General features: G+C 42.1%; 1 protein-coding gene across 1 annotated transcript; it reads left to right on the top strand.

The window, feature by feature from the left end:
* The first annotated feature begins 1,400 nt into the window (after positions 1-1,400).
* Positions 1,401-16,668, top strand: LOC129843483 (zinc finger protein 665-like). Its single transcript, XM_055912220.1, has 5 exons — positions 1,401-4,786; positions 7,408-8,997; positions 11,620-13,723; positions 14,370-15,167; positions 15,371-16,668. The coding sequence occupies exons 3-5, from the start codon at positions 13,423-13,425 to the stop codon at positions 16,378-16,380; spliced, it is 2,109 nt and encodes a 702-aa protein (XP_055768195.1). The 5' UTR covers positions 1,401-4,786; positions 7,408-8,997; positions 11,620-13,422; the 3' UTR covers positions 16,381-16,668.
* Positions 16,669-19,484: the final 2,816 nt, after the last annotated feature.

Genomic DNA, 19,484 nt, shown 5'->3' with positions numbered 1-19,484 from the left:
CCATCTTCACAACAACTCAGTCAATATAACTTGACCATGTTAACTTCTCCCCATCTTCACAACAACTTAGTCAATATGACTTGACCATGTTAACTTCTCTCCATCTACACAACAACTTAGTCAATATGACTTGACCATGTTAACTTCTCTCCATCTTCACAACAACTCAGTCAATATAACTTGACCATGTTAACTTCTCCCCATCTTCACAACAACTTAGTCAATATGACTTGACCATGTTAACTTCTCTCCATCTTCACAACAACTTAGTCAATATGACTTGACCATGTTAACTTCTCTCCATCTTCACAACAACTTAGTCAATATGACTTGACCATGTTAACTTCTCTCCATCTTCACAACAACTCAGTCAATATGACTTGACCATGTTAACTTCTCTCCATCTTCACAACAACTTAGTCAATATGACTTGACCATGTTAACTTCAACTTGTTCAATGGATACACACCCTTCACGCAACAACCCCAGTTGAGGTTTAGGTCTAAGAGAGAAAGGTTTGAGCCAAACACAATGCTTTTAGATGTATTTAAGTCCAGTGTATTCTGTAAGTCCTTGCTAAGAGTCTCCGTGAGCTCCCTGGCTGTTGGTGCTGATGTGTGGAGTCTGCAGTCGTCAGCAATACATCGTCATTTTAGCTTCTTGTAAGAGAAATGGCAAATCATTTGTAAACATAGAGAAGAAGTAAGGTGTGTTGGTTTGATGGCATGTTGAGGGTTTCACTCTGTGAGGGGTTATATTTACTTTACGACCTACTGTTAGTGCTTTCATCTTAAGATGGCGGAGAGACAGTCACTTTAAAAACGGGTTCATATTGTGGGCTCATATTGTCAATTAAAATGATGTTATAATGTAGAATGTTTTGCCAATGTTATAAGGTACAGTTTTCATGTTGGAATTTAATGTTATAGGTAGGAGTTTTCATGTTGTAATTCAATCGGTAGAGTTCATGTTTTTAATTCAATGTAATTAAAATTTAACGCATATGTGCTTTTAGTTTAATACATGCCACTGTATTTTTTGCTTTTAATGAGAATAAATACGAAGCTCCTATGAACTTTGGCATTCTTTTTTTCCCACTTATTCTTCAGAGAACAACTAAAAATGCAACAAGTTTTACCTGAAGTAAGATTAGCAACACGAAACATCATCCACGTAGACACACAATAGTTTCGTATCTCCTATTGGGGAAAGACTAATGAACTGACTGCACAGTCACTATGGGAGCTCTGTCTACAGCGCCCGGTTAAATTGTGCATACAAGCAATTATTTTTTTAAACTCTGCAAACGGTTAACCTCGTGAGATATACTTCTCAAAAAAATAAAGGGAGCACTTAAACAACACAATGTAACTCCAAGTCAATCACATTTCTGTGAAATCAAACTGTCCACTTAGGAAGCAACACTGACAATACATTTCACATGCTGTTGTGCAAATGGAATAGACAAAAGGTGGAAATTATAGGCAATTAGCAATGCACATTTGTGGCCTGCTGGGGGTCATTTTGCAGGGCTCTGGCAGTGCTCCTCCTTGCACAAAGGCGGAGGTAGCGGTCCTGCTGCTGGGTTGTTGCCCTCCTACGGCCTCCTCCTCGTCTCCTGATGTACTGGCCTGTCTCCTGGTAGCGCCTCCATGCTCTGGACACTATGCTGACAGACACAGCAAACCTTCTTGCCACAGCTCGCATTGATGTGCCATCCTGGATGAGCTGCACTACCTGAGCCACTTGTGTGGATTGTAGACTCCGTCTCATGCTACCACTAGAGTGAAAGCACCGCCAGCATTCAAAAGTGACCAAAACATCAGCAAGGAAGCATAGGAACTGAGAAGTGGTCTGTGGTCACCACCTGCAGAAGCACTCCTTTATTGGGGGTGTCTTGCTAATTGCCTATAATTTCCACCTTTTGTCTATTTCATTTGCACAACAGCATGTGAAATGTATTGTCAATCAGTGTTGCTTCCTAAGTGGACAGTTTGATTTCACAGAAGTGTGATTGACTTGGAGTTACATTGTGTTGTTTAAGTGTTCCCTTTATTTTTTTGAGCAGTGTAGATTTTTTCTGTAAAGTGGGTAACATAATACTATCATCCTAAATTGAAAATGTTGATTTATTTGTACATATTAGATTATTTTATATTATAAACTATCACTCAAATACAGTGCCTTCTGATAGTATTCAGACCTCTTGACTTTTTCCACATTTTGTTATGTTACAGCCTTATTCTAAAAATGGATTACATTGTTTTTTTCCTTATATAATTTCCACACAATGCCCCAATAGACAAAGCAAAGCCTGGTTTTTAGACTTTTGCTAATTTTCTTTTTTAAGCGGAAATATCACATTTACATAAGTACTCAGTACTTTTGTTGAAGCAGCTTTCGCAGCGATTAAAGCATCCAGGCTTGGGTGTGATGCTACAAGCTTAGCACACCTGTATTTGGGGAGTTTCTCCCATTCTTCTCTGCAGAAAGGCAATTCCTTCGACCTCATGGCTTGGTTTTTGCTCTGAAATGCATTGCCAACTGTGGGACCTTATATAGACAGGTGTGCGCCTTTCCAAATCATGTCCAATCAATTGAATTTACCACAGGTGGACTCCAATCAGGTTGTAAAAACATCTCAAGGATGATCAATGGAAACACGATGCATCTGAGCTCAATTCTGAGTCTCATAGCAGAAGGTCTGAAGAGTTATGTAAATAAGATATTTCTGTTTGCAAAAATGTCTAAAAACCTGTTTTTGCTTTGTTATTATGGGGTGTAGATTGCTGATTTTTTTATTTTATTTAATCCATTTTAGAATAAGGCTGTAACGTAATAAAATGTGGAAAAAGTCAATAGGTCTGAATACTTTCCGAAGGCACTGTACTTTCCCAACCCTTGTCGGTTTTGATATCTCATGTCAAATTAAACAAGTTAAATACCAAAGCAATTTATTTGTTTCCTCACCCCATTTCGGGCAGCCTTCCAGAATCTCCATCTGACATTCTAGAATTTAGATGACTGTCTTCAACTAATTCTCTTCTAACCAGTGATGTAAAAGTTATTCTCAGATTCCGTGTGGCTTTTGAGTAGTGCTAGTTTGATTTCAAGGTGATATTGATAGAAGTGATGAACAAAAACGTGTAGCGTTACACTTATCGTGATGTGGACCCACTTGAATCATAATGCAACACATTGAAATGCATCCTGCCTGTCTTCTGCAGGTTGTCCTCTAACCAGTGATGAAAGAAATATCTCCAGTTTCCATGTGGCTAGGGAGGTGACTGAGAACCCAATGACCACTCTGACAGAACTACAGAATTCCTTTGCTGGGATGGGAGAACCTGACAAAAGGACAACAGTCTCTACAGCACCTCAACCAATCTGGGCTTTATGGGAGAATGGCCAGATTGGCTTCCATCTTCAGGAGTGGCTTCACTCCTGTGAAAAATGAAAAAGTCACATGACAGCAGGCCTGGAGTTTGCAAAAAGGCACTTGAAAGACTCAGAGCATAATTCAAAATATTCTGTGGTCTGATGAGACAAAAATGTAACTCTTCAGCCTGAATGCAAAGCGCTATGTCTGGAGAAAACCAGGCATAGCTCATCACCCATCTAACACCATCCATTCCTTGATGCATGGTGGTGGCAGCATCATGCTATGGGGATGCTTTTCAGTAGCAGGGACTGGAAAACTGGTAAGGATAGAGGGACAATGAATGGAGCCAAATACAGGCAAATCCTTGATGAGAACTTACTTCAGAGTGCAAACGACCTTAGGCTGGGGCGGAGATTTACGCTCCAACAGGACAATGACCCAAGCATACAGCGAAAACAATGCTGGAATGGCTTCAGAACAAGAATGTAAAAGTCCTTGAGTAGCCCAGCCAAAGCCCAGACTTGAATACCATTGAAAATCAGTGGAAAGACTTGAAGATTGCTGTTCACGCTGTGCCCCATCTAACTTAACAGAGCTTGAGAAGATATGCAAGGAAGAAAGGGAGAAAATCCCCAAATCCAGATGTGCAAAGCTGATCCAGACATACCCAAGACGACTCAAAGCTGATACAGACATACACAAGACGACTCAAAGCTGATCCAGACATACCCAAGACGACTCAAAGCTGATCCAGACATACCCAAGATGACTCAAAGCTGATCCAAATATACCCAAGACGACTCAAAGCTGATACAGACATACCCAAGGTGACTCAAAGCTGTAACCACCACCAAAGGTGCTTCTACAAAGCATTGACTCTGGGGTTTGAATACTTATGTAAATTTGACATTTCCGTATTTAATTTTCAATAAATTAGCTAAAATTGCTAAAAACATGTTTTCACTTTGTCATGATGGGTTATTGTGTGTAGATGGGTGAGACAAACATATATTTAATCCATTTTTAATTCCGTCTGTAAGACAACTAAATAAGTCAAGGGGTGTGAATACTTTCTGAAGGCACTGTATAAGTGTAGAATAGATAGTGGATTTTCCCCTGCCTGTAATTCTAAATCGATACTCGATTGCTTTGGCCTGTGTGACTGAACGCAACAACGGCAGTCAAGGCGGAAGTTGCTACCCTGCTAAATATGGATGCTGAAAGAGTCGTGCAGGTACTAGCCTTTACGCAAGATATCCTCCGAAATACATCAGCCACAGGACAGCTTTGTTTGGACGTCGTAATGGACCATTAGCCTTAACTGGATATAGCTAGCTAGCTACCTCATTTTCCACGTGGAAAAATACTTTAGCAAGCTATCTGGGATTTTCTACAAGGAATCTGGTGAGTTGGCCAGTTTCTGTGCACTTAAGGGCGACTAATGTTTGCAGTCTAACTATTTATGACGACAATGTTACTAATTAGAGTTTTGTGAAGTGCAAACAAACACGGCAGTGCAACTATCACCCCGAAGTTATGTTCCCGCCTAACTAGTCGTCGGTGCATGTTAGCCTGATACTGTTCCCTTTTAAAAGATGAATAGCTCAAATCAACCATACGGTTTTATTTTCCAGTCAATGCCTTTAAACGACGTTATGAATTCCTGCCAAAATACCAGAGTTTTGTAGTTGATTTGGTTGCGTCCATGTTGAAATGACGTCATTAGTCGAGATCTCAGAATTCCCTAATTTGGCTAAAAATAATTCTGCAGTTTTTACCTGATAAAAAGCACGTTACCATTGGCAATGAATGTTGAAAGTTGCATTTATATTTATAAAACTTAAGTTGAAAATGATGCTGGCATTGCTTCCTGTTCACGAGACATTTTGATAAATAGCCAAATGTCATAACACAGTTTTAATGTCACTCCATAACCAATACGCAGGAACAGTGAAAACCTAAACATACAATTTGCTATCTAAAAAAAATTATAATGTTGGCACTGGAGGGGATGGCTTCCGTTTATGGGCTACTAACCATTTGTAGTATTTTCTTCCGGCTTGTTCAACACATTTTGTAAATATTGTTTCTGCCACCAGCGCTTATGACCATAAAGTGCTTATACACTGCTCAAACAAATAAAGGGAACACTTAAACAACACAATGTAACTCCAAGTCAATCACACTTCTGTGAAATCAAACTGTCCACTTAGGAAGCAACACTGATTGACAATAAATTTCACATGCTGTTGTGCAAATGGAATAGACAAAAGGTGGAAATTATAGGCAATTAGCAAGACACCCCCAAAAAAGGAGTGATTCTGCAGGTGGCGACCACAGACCACTTCTCAGTTCCTATGCTTCCTGGCTGATGTTTTGGTCACTTTTGAATGCTGGCGGTGCTCTCACTCTAGTGGTAGCATGAGACGGAGTCTACAACCCACACAAGTGGCTCAGGTAGTGCAGTTCATCCAGGATGGCACATCAATGCGAGCTGTGGCAAAAAGGTTTGCTGTGTCTGTCAGCGTAGTGTCCAGAGCATGGAGGCGCTACCAGGAGACAGGCCAGTACATCAGGAGACGTGGAGGAGGCCGTAGGAGGGCAACAACCCAGCAGCAAGACCGCTACCTCCGCCTTTGTGCAAGGAGGAGCACTGCCAGAGCCCTGCAAAATGACCCCCAGCAGGCCACAAATGTGCATTGCTAATTGCCTATAATTTCCACCTTTTGTCTATTCCATTTGCACAACAGCATGTGAAATGTATTGTCAGTGTTGCTTCCTAAGTGGACAGTTTGATTTCACAGAAGTGTGATTGACTTGGAGTTACATTGTGTTGTTTAAGTGTTCCCTTTATTTTTTTGAGCAGTGTAGATTTTTTCTGTAAAGTGGGTAACATAATACTATCATCCTAAATTGAAAATGTTGATTTATTTGTACATATTAGATTATTTTATATTATAAACTATCACTCAAATACAGTGCCTTCTGATAGTTTTCAGACCTCTTGACTTTTTCCACATTTTGTTATGTTACAGCCTTATTCTAAAAATGGATTACATTGTTTTTTTCCTTATATAATTTCCACACAATGCCCCAATAGACAAAGCAAAGCCTGGTTTTTAGACTTTTGCTAATTTTCTTTTTTAAGCGGAAATATCACATTTACATAAGTACTCAGTACTTTTGTTGAAGCAGCTTTCGCAGCGATTAAAGCATCCAGGCTTGGGTGTGATGCTACAAGCTTAGCACACCTGTATTTGGGGAGTTTCTCCCATTCTTCTCTGCAGAAAGGCAATTCCTTCGACCTCATGGCTTGGTTTTTGCTCTGAAATGCATTGCCAACTGTGGGACCTTATATAGACAGGTGTGCGCCTTTCCAAATCATGTCCAATCAATTGAATTTACCACAGGTGGACTCCAATCAGGTTGTAAAAACATCTCAAGGATGATCAATGGAAACACGATGCATCTGAGCTCAATTCTGAGTCTCATAGCAGAAGGTCTGAAGAGTTATGTAAATAAGATATTTCTGTTTGCAAAAATGTCTAAAAACCTGTTTTTGCTTTGTTATTATGGGGTGTAGATTGCTGATTTTTTTATTTTATTTAATCCATTTTAGAATAAGGCTGTAACGTAATAAAATGTGGAAAAAGTCAATAGGTCTGAATACTTTCCGAAGGCACTGTACTTTCCCAACCCTTGTCGGTTTTGATATCTCATGTCAAATTAAACAAGTTAAATACCAAAGCAATTTATTTGTTTCCTCACCCCATTTCGGGCAGCCTTCCAGAATCTCCATCTGACATTCTAGAATTTAGATGACTGTCTTCAACTAATTCTCTTCTAACCAGTGATGTAAAAGTTATTCTCAGATTCCGTGTGGCTTTTGAGTAGTGCTAGTTTGATTTCAAGGTGATATTGATAGAAGTGATGAACAAAAACGTGTAGCGTTACACTTATCGTGATGTGGACCCACTTGAATCATAATGCAACACATTGAAATGCATCCTGCCTGTCTTCTGCAGGTTGTCCTCTAACCAGTGATGAAAGAAATATCTCCAGTTTCCATGTGGCTAGGGAGGTGACTGAGAACCCAATGACCACTCTGACAGAACTACAGAATTCCTTTGCTGGGATGGGAGAACCTGACAAAAGGACAACAGTCTCTACAGCACCTCAACCAATCTGGGCTTTATGGGAGAATGGCCAGATTGGCTTCCATCTTCAGGAGTGGCTTCACTCCTGTGAAAAATGAAAAAGTCACATGACAGCAGGCCTGGAGTTTGCAAAAAGGCACTTGAAAGACTCAGAGCATAATTCAAAATATTCTGTGGTCTGATGAGACAAAAATGTAACTCTTCAGCCTGAATGCAAAGCGCTATGTCTGGAGAAAACCAGGCATAGCTCATCACCCATCTAACACCATCCATTCCTTGATGCATGGTGGTGGCAGCATCATGCTATGGGGATGCTTTTCAGTAGCAGGGACTGGAAAACTGGTAAGGATAGAGGGACAATGAATGGAGCCAAATACAGGCAAATCCTTGATGAGAACTTACTTCAGAGTGCAAACGACCTTAGGCTGGGGCGGAGATTTACGCTCCAACAGGACAATGACCCAAGCATACAGCGAAAACAATGCTGGAATGGCTTCAGAACAAGAATGTAAAAGTCCTTGAGTAGCCCAGCCAAAGCCCAGACTTGAATACCATTGAAAATCAGTGGAAAGACTTGAAGATTGCTGTTCACGCTGTGCCCCATCTAACTTAACAGAGCTTGAGAAGATATGCAAGGAAGAAAGGGAGAAAATCCCCAAATCCAGATGTGCAAAGCTGATCCAGACATACCCAAGACGACTCAAAGCTGATACAGACATACACAAGACGACTCAAAGCTGATCCAGACATACCCAAGACGACTCAAAGCTGATCCAGACATACCCAAGACGACTCAAAGCTGATCCAGACATACCCAAGATGACTCAAAGCTGATCCAAATATACCCAAGACGACTCAAAGCTGATACAGACATACCCAAGGTGACTCAAAGCTGTAACCACCACCAAAGGTGCTTCTACAAAGCATTGACTCTGGGGTTTGAATACTTATGTAAATTTGACATTTCCGTATTTAATTTTCAATAAATTAGCTAAAATTGCTAAAAACATGTTTTCACTTTGTCATGATGGGTTATTGTGTGTAGATGGGTGAGACAAACATATATTTAATCCATTTTTAATTCCGTCTGTAAGACAACTAAATAAGTCAAGGGGTGTGAATACTTTCTGAAGGCACTGTATAAGTGTAGAATAGATAGTGGATTTTCCCCTGCCTGTAATTCTAAATCGATACTCGATTGCTTTGGCCTGTGTGACTGAACGCAACAACGGCAGTCAAGGCGGAAGTTGCTACCCTGCTAAATATGGATGCTGAAAGAGTCGTGCAGGTACTAGCCTTTACGCAAGATATCCTCCGAAATACATCAGCCACAGGACAGCTTTGTTTGGACGTCGTAATGGACCATTAGCCTTAACTGGATATAGCTAGCTAGCTACCTAATTTTCCACGTGGAAAAATACTTTAGCAAGCTATCTGGGATTTTCTACAAGGAATCTGGTGAGTTGGCCAGTTTCTGTGCACTTAAGGGCGACTAATGTTTGCAGTCTAGCTATTTATGACGACAATGTTACTAATTAGAGTTTTGTGAAGTGCAAACAAACACGGCAGTGCAACTATCACCCCGAAGTTATGTTCCCGCCTAACTAGTCGTCGGTGCATGTTAGCCTGATACTGTTCCCTTTTAAAAGATGAATAGCTCAAATCAACCATACGGTTTTATTTTCCAGTCAATGCCTTTAAACGACGTTATGAATTCCTGCCAAAATACCAGAGTTTTGTAGTTGATTTGGTTGCGTCCATGTTGAAATGACGTCATTAGTCGAGATCTCAGAATTCCCTAATTTGGCTAAAAATAATTCTGCAGTTTTTACCTGATAAAAAGCACGTTACCATTGGCAATGAATGTTGAAAGTTGCATTTATATTTATAAAACTTAAGTTGAAAATGATGCTGGCATTGCTTCCTGTTCACGAGACATTTTGATAAATAGCCAAATGTCATAACACAGTTTTAATGTCACTCCATAACCAATACGCAGGAACAGTGAAAACCTAAACATACAATTTGCTATCTAAAAAAAATTATAATGTTGGCACTGGAGGGGATGGCTTCCGTTTATGGGCTACTAACCATTTGTAGTATTTTCTTCCGGCTTGTTCAACACATTTTGTAAATATTGTTTCTGCCACCAGCGCTTATGACCATAAAGTGCTTATACACTGCTCAAACAAATAAAGGGAACACTTAAACAACACAATGTAACTCCAAGTCAATCACACTTCTGTGAAATCAAACTGTCCACTTAGGAAGCAACACTGATTGACAATAAATTTCACATGCTGTTGTGCAAATGGAATAGACAAAAGGTGGAAATTATAGGCAATTAGCAAGACACCCCCAAAAAAGGAGTGATTCTGCAGGTGGCGACCACAGACCACTTCTCAGTTCCTATGCTTCCTGGCTGATGTTTTGGTCACTTTTGAATGCTGGCGGTGCTCTCACTCTAGTGGTAGCATGAGACGGAGTCTACAACCCACACAAGTGGCTCAGGTAGTGCAGTTCATCCAGGATGGCACATCAATGCGAGCTGTGGCCAAAAGGTTTGCTGTGTCTGTCAGCGTAGTGTCCAGAGCATGGAGGCGCTACCAGGAGACAGGCCAGTACATCAGGAGACGTGGAGGAGGCCGTAGGAGGGCAACAACCCAGCAGCAGGACCGCTACCTCCGCCTTTGTGCAAGGAGGAGCACTGCCAGAGCCCTGCAAAATGACCCCCAGCAGGCCACAAATGTGCATTGCTAATTGCATATAATTTCCACCTTTTGTCTATTCCATTTGCACAACAGCATGTGAAATGTATTGTCAGTGTTGCTTCCTAAGTGGACAGTTTGATTTCACAGAAGTGTGATTGACTTGGAGTTACATTGTGTTGTTTAAGTGTTCCCTTTATTTTTTTGAGCAGTGTAGATTTTTTCTGTAAAGTGGGTAACATAATACTATCATCCTAAATTGAAAATGTTGATTTATTTGTACATATTAGATTATTTTATATTATAAACTATCACTCAAATACAGTGCCTTCTGATAGTATTCAGACCTCTTGACTTTTTCCACATTTTGTTATGTTACAGCCTTATTCTAAAAATGGATTACATTGTTTTTTTCCTTATATAATTTCCACACAATGCCCCAATAGACAAAGCAAAGCCTGGTTTTTAGACTTTTGCTAATTTTCTTTTTTAAGCGGAAATATCACATTTTACATAAGTACTCAGTACTTTTGTTGAAGCAGCTTTCGCAGCGATTAAAGCATCCAGGCTTGGGTGTGATGCTACAAGCTTAGCACACCTGTATTTGGGGAGTTTCTCCCATTCTTCTCTGCAGAAAGGCAATTCCTTCGACCTCATGGCTTGGTTTTTGCTCTGAAATGCATTGCCAACTGTGGGACCTTATATAGACAGGTGTGCGCCTTTCCAAATCATGTCCAATCAATTGAATTTACCACAGGTGGACTCCAATCAGGTTGTAAAAACATCTCAAGGATGATCAATGGAAACACGATGCATCTGAGCTCAATTCTGAGTCTCATAGCAGAAGGTCTGAAGAGTTATGTAAATAAGATATTTCTGTTTGCAAAAATGTCTAAAAACCTGTTTTTGCTTTGTTATTATGGGGTGTAGATTGCTGATTTTTTTATTTTATTTAATCCATTTTAGAATAAGGCTGTAACGTAATAAAATGTGGAAAAAGTCAATAGGTCTGAATACTTTCCGAAGGCACTGTACTTTCCCAACCCTTGTCGGTTTTGATATCTCATGTCAAATTAAACAAGTTAAATACCAAAGCAATTTATTTGTTTCCTCACCCCATTTCGGGCAGCCTTCCAGAATCTCCATCTGACATTCTAGAATTTAGATGACTGTCTTCAACTAATTCTCTTCTAACCAGTGATGTAAAAGTTATTCTCAGATTCCGTGTGGCTTTTGAGTAGTGCTAGTTTGATTTCAAGGTGATATTGATAGAAGTGATGAACAAAAACGTGTAGCGTTACACTTATCGTGATGTGGACCCACTTGAATCATAATGCAACACATTGAAATGCATCCTGCCTGTCTTCTGCAGGTTGTCCTCTAACCAGTGATGAAAGAAATATCTCCAGTTTCCATGTGGCTAGGGAGGTGACTGAGAACCCAATGACCAGGACCGCTACCTCCGCCTTTGTGCAAGGAGGTGCACTGCCAGAGCCCTGCAAAATGACCTCCAGCAGGCCACAAATGTGCATGAGGTCAGAGACCTGCATCCGACCGCAATGCACTACAGAGGTTAGTGCGTATGGCACAGCACATCCAGGACCTCTGTACCAGGCTGTATCAGAGGAAGGTCTTAAATTAAAGACTCCAGCCACCTAAATCATAGACTTTTCTCTGCTGCCGCGCGGTACCGGAGCGCCAAGTCTAGGTCCAAAAGGCTCCTTAACAGCTTCTACTTCTACTTGTGTTCGTCCTCCTTTACAACATTTTTTTATTTTCTTCTTCTGGAGAAGGTGTCTCAAGATGAACATTTTCACGATTTCACTAATATCATCAAAGTCAATAAATCGTCGCAGTTTTTTTTTTACCTGATTAAGTAGAATCCTGTTGAAAACAATAAGTTGATATTCATACTGTTGCTGCTTCCTGTAATTATAGCAAAGTGTCAAAACACCGGTTTTAAATGTCCAAATTCATCGTCAATATGCTGAAATGACTTGTGATATGTTGAAGACCAAGACATTAAAAATGACTCCCTACAAACACGTGTCACTCTTGTGCTCAGATTACTTGTATTTTAGTTACGACACAATTTAACAAAATACAAGTATCTTAACTACTCCCTGAACTACTCTCACTCTCTGTGAAACTGGAAACACTTATCTCCCTCACTAGCTTTAAGCACCAGCTGTCAGAGCAGCTCACAGATCACTGCACCTGTACATAGCCCATCTATAATTTAGCCCAAACAACTACCTCTTTCCCTACTGTATTTATTTATTTATTTTGCTCCTTTGCACCCCATTATTTCTATCTCTACATTCTTCCACTGCAAATCTACCATTCCAGTGTTTTACTTGCTATATTGTATTTACTTCGCCACCATGGCCTTTTTTTGCCTTTTACCTCCCTTATCTCACCTCATTTGCTCACATTGTATATAGACTTATTTTTTTCTACTGTATTATTGACTGTATGTTTGTTTTACTCCATGTGTAACTCTGTGTTGTTGTATGTGTCGAACTGCTTTGGTTATCTTGCCAGGTCGCAATTGTAAATGAGAACTTGCTCTCAACTTGCCTACCTGGTTAAATAAAGGTGAAATAAATAAATAAAACTCACGCACCAACATTTACCAAGCGGTCACTCCAGACTGAAATGTATTAGCTTTTTCTAATGTTAACTATAGTGCGCACAAATTAATCACTCACATCAATATTGTATTGAAATCAATGAAACTGGGACAATCGCTGTGGCAGCACCTACCATTTGCTCTCTTCTAAAAGACAAACCAACACATTCCTGGGTATACTACATATATACCTGTTGATAGATGAGAACCTCATACCCAGCCTTATTGTGTTGTGATGTATCATTCTTCTATTACAGGTGTATGGACTTCCTGCTGTCTTCTTCTTCTACAGGTCATCTAAAGTGTATGGACTTCCTACTGTCTTCTTCTACTACAGGTCATCTAAAGTGTATGGACTTCCTGCTGTCTTCTTCTACTACTACAGGTCATCTAAAGTGTATGGACTTCCTGCTGTCTTCTTCTAAAGGTCATCTAAAGTGTATGGACTTCCTGCTGTCTTCTTCTAAAGGTCAACTAAAGTGTATGGACATACTGCTGTCTTGCCATTGACTGTATTGTCAGTGTTCCCACCAGCAGGACAACATGAGTGGAGAGAAAGAAACATTGTTGGAAGAAATCAAACAGAGTTTACACCCTCTAACGGAGGATCATTTGCGATACCTGTGTGAACGCTGTGGAATAGATGGCTCCCAAGTTACAGGAAAGAACCATTGCTCGTTGCGACGTAAAATCATGGAGGAAATGTGGGTAAATGCAGATTCGGTCAAATCGGAGGAGCAGGGAATGTCTTGGTTACTCCGACTGAAAGATGACATCAGAAAGATACAGGAAGAATCTAGTGTGGGACCCATGAGTGTCAGCCAGTCTGATGATGAAGAAACGGGTAAGAAGAATGGGGTCGCGGTAGGGGCCCGTGTGGGTCACAGGATAAAAAATAGCAACGATTAAAAAATAAAAATACATTTTATAAATAGAATTCTGGGATGTAAGAGCGCTGTCAGTGTAAATGACTGAAACCAAATAAAATATGTAGAAAAAAAGAATGGAGACATATATATATACTTTTGAATAATAGGCTGTAATCTATGAAGAACTTTGAAAGAGAAAAATCTCCCAGACAATCAGGCCGTTTGATAGGGTTCTAAAGTTTGAGCAAAAGAATACAGCATTAGCCATGTCACAATGGGTAGAATTTTAGCAAATGGTCTTAAACTGCAACATGTTCTTTCAGTTCCATGGCAATGTGTGTGTGTATATATTTTCACTGCTCAACCGTTATTGGTTGGTTGTGACTCGATACATCTGTATTGGTGGGTCAAGAAGCAACATTTTTTTTGGCTACAATCTGCTTCTGCAACAGTTCATTGATTGGTAAATATTTATTTATTGAGCCATATTTCCTGAACGTAACTATTCAGTGTTGTATAGCAGCTCATCTGTGTTGGATCGGGAAGATACTTCAACACGAGTTCATTGTGAAATACTTTGGTGCATATGAGGAACCTTAACTTCGTGTCTTTGTTTCACAGGGGACAACCCTAACGGTCGCTCGCTCAGTGGGAGGGTCTTATCATCTGGGAAGTCTCCAGGGTTGAAAGGGATCCAGCGACCTTACAGCTGTGATGTATGTGAGAAGAGTTTCACTCAATCAGGAAACCTACGAAGACACCAAACAGTACACACAGGAGAGAAACCTTACAGTTGTGATCATTGTGGGAAAATCTTTTCTAGTTCAGGAGCCCTGACTATTCACAAGCGTCTACACACTGGAGAGAAACCTTACAGCTGTGATCAGTGTGGGAAAAGCTTTTCTAGTTCAGGAGCCCTGATTATTCACAAGCGTCTACACACTGGAGAGAAACCTTACAGCTGTGATCAATGTGGGAGGAGCTGCAAAGATGCCACAGCCCTGAATGAACACATGCGTACACACACAGGAGAGAAACCTTTTAGCTGCGATGTTTGTGGAATTCGTTTTTCTCGACAAAGCAACCTGAAAGTACACATGCGCAGACACACAGGAGAGAGGCCTTACAGCTGTGATCAATGTGGGAAGAGCTTCACTCGGTCAACGGACCTGACCAAACACAGACGCGTTCACACCAGCGAGAAACCATACAGCTGTGACCAGTGTGGGAAGAACTTCACTCGGTCAGGAAACCTGGCGAGTCATCAGAAAACCCACACAGTCAGAGAGAAAAACGAGGCCGGCGGCGGGAGAAGTCAGGCAGGTGGAGAGGGAACCCACACAGGAAAGATACAGGAAGCATCTACTGTGGTACCCGTGAGGCCCAGCCAGTCTGATGAAGATGCAGGTAAGAAGAATGGTGTGTATTAGTCTACAATCTGCTTCTGTAACAGTTCATTGATTGGTTAATATTTATTAATTGAGCCATATTTGCTAAACGTAACTATTCAGTGTTGTAGAGCAGCTCATCTGTGTTGGATGGGGAAGATACTTCAACACTAGTTCATTGTGAAATACTTTGGTACATATGAGGAACCTTAACTTCGTGTCTTTGTTTCACAGGGGACAACCCTAACGGTCGCTCGCTCAGTGGGAGGGTCTTATCATCTGGGAAGTCTCCAGGGTTGAAAGGGATCCAGCGACCTTATAGCTGTGATGTATGTGAGAAAAGTTTCCCACGTTTAGGAGACCTTAAGAGACACCAGAGAATACACACAGGAGAGAAACCATATGGCTGTGATCAATGTGGGAAGAGTTTCTGTACATCAGGACAACGGATTATACACAAGCGAACACACACCGGAGAGAAACCTTATCGCTGTGATCAATGTGGGAAGAGTTTTGCTCGAACTGATTACCTGACCGAACACAAGCGAACACACACTGGAGAGAAGCCTCATAGCTGTGATAAATGTGGAAAGGGCTTCACTCGGCCTAACTGCTTGGCTGCACACAAGCTAACACACACAGGAGAGAAGCCCTACCTCTGCTCAGACTGTGGGAAGAGCTTCTATACACCAGCAAAGTTGAAAGAGCACGAGCGTTCACACACAGAAGAGAACCCTTACGGGTGTGGTCTGTGTGGGAAGATCTTTGCTTGTTCGGATTCCCTGACTAAACACAAGCGTGTACACACTGGAGAGAAACCTTACAGCTGTGATCAGTGTGGGGAGAGCTTTGCTCGTTTGGGAGCCCTGACTATTCACAAGCGTCTACAAACTGGAGAGAAACCTTACAGCTGTGCTCAATGTGGGAAGAGCTGCAAAGATGCCACGGCCCTGAATGAACACATGCGTACACACACAGGAGAGAAACCTTTCCCCTGCTATGTCTGTGGAATGAGTTTTTCTCGACGAAGCACCCTGAAAGTACACATGCGCAGACACACAGGTGAGAAGCCTTACAGCTGTGATCAATGTGGGAAGAGATATGCTCATCCAGGTGATTTGAAAATACACATTAGAGTACACACCGGAGAGAAACCATACAGCTGTGACCAGTGTGGGAAGAGCTTCACTCAGTCAACAAACCTGACTAAGCACAGACGTGTTCACTCTGTAGAGAAACCCTAAAGCTGTGATCTATGTTGTATGAACTTTACTCAGTCAACAAACCTGACTAAGCACAGACGTGTTCACTCTGGAGAGAAACCATACAGCTGTGATTTATGTTGTATGAACTTAGCTTATTTGTATCTTATTTCATGGGCTCATTGTCAATTAAATCATGTAGAATATTTTATCATTGTTATAGTAAGAGTTCATGTTTTTAATTCTATTTAATTCAAATTGAATCCATATGTGAATACATACCACTTTATTTTACTTTTAATAAAATTAAATACAAAGATCCTTTATAAATAGCTGTTATGAACTTTGGCATTCCTTTTTCTTCACTTTGACCCTGCTGGTTATCTATGAACAGTTGAACATCTTGGCCATGTTCTGTTATAATCTCCACCCGGCACAGCCAGAAGAGGGCTGGCCATCCCTCATAGCCTGGTTCCTCTCTAGGTTTCTTCCTAGGTTCTGGCCTTTCTAGGGAGTTTTTCCTAGCCACCATGCTTCTACGCCTGCATTGCTTGCTCTTTTGGGGTTTTAGGCTGGGTTTCTGTACAGCACTTTGTGACATCAGCTGATGTAAGAAGGGCTTTATAAATACATTTGATTGACTTGACCTGTTCTTCAGAGAACAAGACAAAATGCAGCAAGTTGTTTCCTGAAGTAAGATTACAGCGACACAAAGCATCATGTGTTTAACGAAGGTGTTTCATCTCTTTTTGGGGAAGTCTAATGAAGGGGCTGCTGCACAGTGACTATGGGACCACTTTCTATACTGATCCTATGTAGAATTAAACAAGTTAAATAACAAAAAGCAACTGATTTGGTTTTCCTTCCCCGTTTCAGCAGCCTTCCAGAATCTCCACCCCATGTTTCAAAAATGTAGGTGACTTGTCTTCAGCAAATTCTCTTCTAACCAGTGAAATAAAAAATTATTCTCATATTCTGTCTGGCCTTTGAATAGTGTTAATTTGATTTCAACGTGATGTCGATAGGAGTAATTAACAAAAAAGTGTTGTGTTACACTTATCGCGCTGGCGACCCACTTGAATCAAAATGCAACACTCAAATGTAACTGGCTGTGTTCTACAGGTTTCCCTGTTTTTGAATCCAAAATAGGTGACCTACGTGATTCATGTAGATCCGATGACAAAAGTTTGGGGCTGGTGGGGGGCTTTGGATCACTACTGGCTGTAAGCTGGGGGATCACTACTGGCTGTAAGCTGGGGGATCACTACTGGCTGTAAACTGGGGGATCACTACTGGCTGTAAGCTGGGGGATCACTACTGGCTGTAAGCTGGGGGATCACTACTGGCTGTAAGCTGGGGGATCACTACTGGCTGTAAGCTGGGGGATCACTACTGGCTGTAAACTGGGGGATCACTACTGGCTGTAAACTGGGGGACCACTACTGGCTGTAAACTGGGGGATCACTACTGGCTGTAAGTTGGGGGATCACTACTGGCTGTAAGCTGGGGGATCACTACTGGCTGTAAGCTGGGGGACCACTACTGGCTGTAAGCTGGGGGATCACTACTGGCTGTAAGTTGGGGGATCACTACTGGCTGTACGCTGGGGGATCACTACTGGTTGTAAGCGGGGGGATCACTACTGGCTGTAAGCTGGGGGATCACTACTGGCTGTAAACTGGGGGATCACTACTGGCTGTAAACTGGGGGATCACTACTGGCTGTAAGCTGGGGGCTTTGGATCCCTACTGGCTGTAAGCTGGGGGACCACTACTGGCTGTAAGCTGGGGGATCACTACTGGCTGTAAGCTGGGGGACCACTACTGGCTGTAAGCTGGGGGATCACTACTGGCTGTAAGCTGGGGGATCACTACTGGCTGTAAACTGGGGGATCACTACTGGCTGTAAACTGGGGGATCACTACTGGCTGTAAACTGGGGGATCACTACTGGCTGTAAACTGGGGGATCACTACTGGCTGTAAGTTGGGGGATCACTACTGGCTGTAAGCTGGGGGCTTTGGATCACTACTGGCTGTAAGCTGGGGGATCACTACTGGCTGTACGCTGGGGGCTTTGGATCACTACTGGCTGTAAGCTGGGGGATCACTACTGGCTGTAAGCTGGGGGATCACTACTGGCTGTACGCTGGGGGATCACTACTGGCTGTACGCTGGGGGCTTTGGATCACTACTGGCTGTAAGCTGGGGGATCACTACTGGCTGTAAGCTGGGGGATCACTACTGGCTGTAAGCTGGGGGATCACTACTGGCTGTAAGTTGGGGGATCACTACTGGCTGTAAGCTGGGGGACCACTACTGGCTGTAAGCTGGGGGATCACTACTGGCTGTACGCTGGGGGCTTTGGATCACTACTGGCTGTAAGCTGGGGGATCACTACTGGCTGTAAGCTGGGGGATCACTACTGGTTGTACGCTGGGGGATCACTACTGGCTGTACGCTGGGGGCTTTGGATCACTACTGGCTGTAAGCTGGGGGATCACTACTGGCTGTACGCTGGGGGATCACTACTGGCTGTACGCTGGGGGCTTTGGATCACTACTGGCTGTAAGCTGGGGGATCACTACTGGCTGTAAGCTGGGGGATCACTACTGTCTGTAAGCTGGGGGATCACTACTGGCTGTAAGCTGGGGGATCACCACTGGCTGTAAACTGGGGGATCACTACTGGCTGTAAGCGGGGGATCACTAATGGTTGTAAGCGAACGAGTGATGCGTGTTTGGAGCAATACTGTCTGTATCCAAGGCTCAGCCAATCATTCACATAACAGAATGCAACACACGACTGAAGAGAGAAGAGACAACCAATGTGCTAGTTATAGCATCATCGGCTCTCTGGAAAGACATCGGGAGAGTAGGAAAGACATCGGGAGAGTAGAAAGGCATTTTGTCAGTTACAGCAGTGCGTCCCCTGAATGATAACGAAGAGGTACTGTAGGTGAGAAGCCTGACCACGGGGGTGAGAAGGTGATGAAAGAGCACTTCATGAGCTGTAACCGAAAAACAACTGGCATTTGGAAAGTTTGAGGTGAGGGAAAAAGACCGAGGTAAAGACCGTTTCACGTAGGATATTCAACGGATATTCGCCTGTAGTTTTCCTTACGTCCACCAACAGCAGTTAGGGACTGT

The sequence above is a fragment of the Salvelinus fontinalis genome, unplaced genomic scaffold (genome assembly GCF_029448725.1).
Source record: "Salvelinus fontinalis isolate EN_2023a unplaced genomic scaffold, ASM2944872v1 scaffold_0144, whole genome shotgun sequence".
NCBI classification, from domain to species: domain Eukaryota; kingdom Metazoa; phylum Chordata; class Actinopteri; order Salmoniformes; family Salmonidae; genus Salvelinus; species Salvelinus fontinalis.
The sequence above is the reverse complement of the archived record's forward strand: the minus strand, read 5'-3'. Positions and strand labels throughout refer to the sequence as shown.

Excerpts from the sequence above, each read along its gene's own strand:
- LOC129843483 (XM_055912220.1), top strand. The coding sequence starts at position 13,423 with ATGAGTGGAGAGAAAGAAACATTGTTGGAAGAAATCAAACAGAGTTTA. Across the intron at positions 13,724-14,369 it reads GTCTGATGATGAAGAAACGG|GGGACAACCCTAACGGTCGC; the intron begins GTAAGAAGAATG and ends TTTGTTTCACAG. Across the intron at positions 15,168-15,370 it reads AGATGCAGGTAAGAAGAATG|GGGACAACCCTAACGGTCGC; the intron begins GTGTGTATTAGT and ends TTTGTTTCACAG.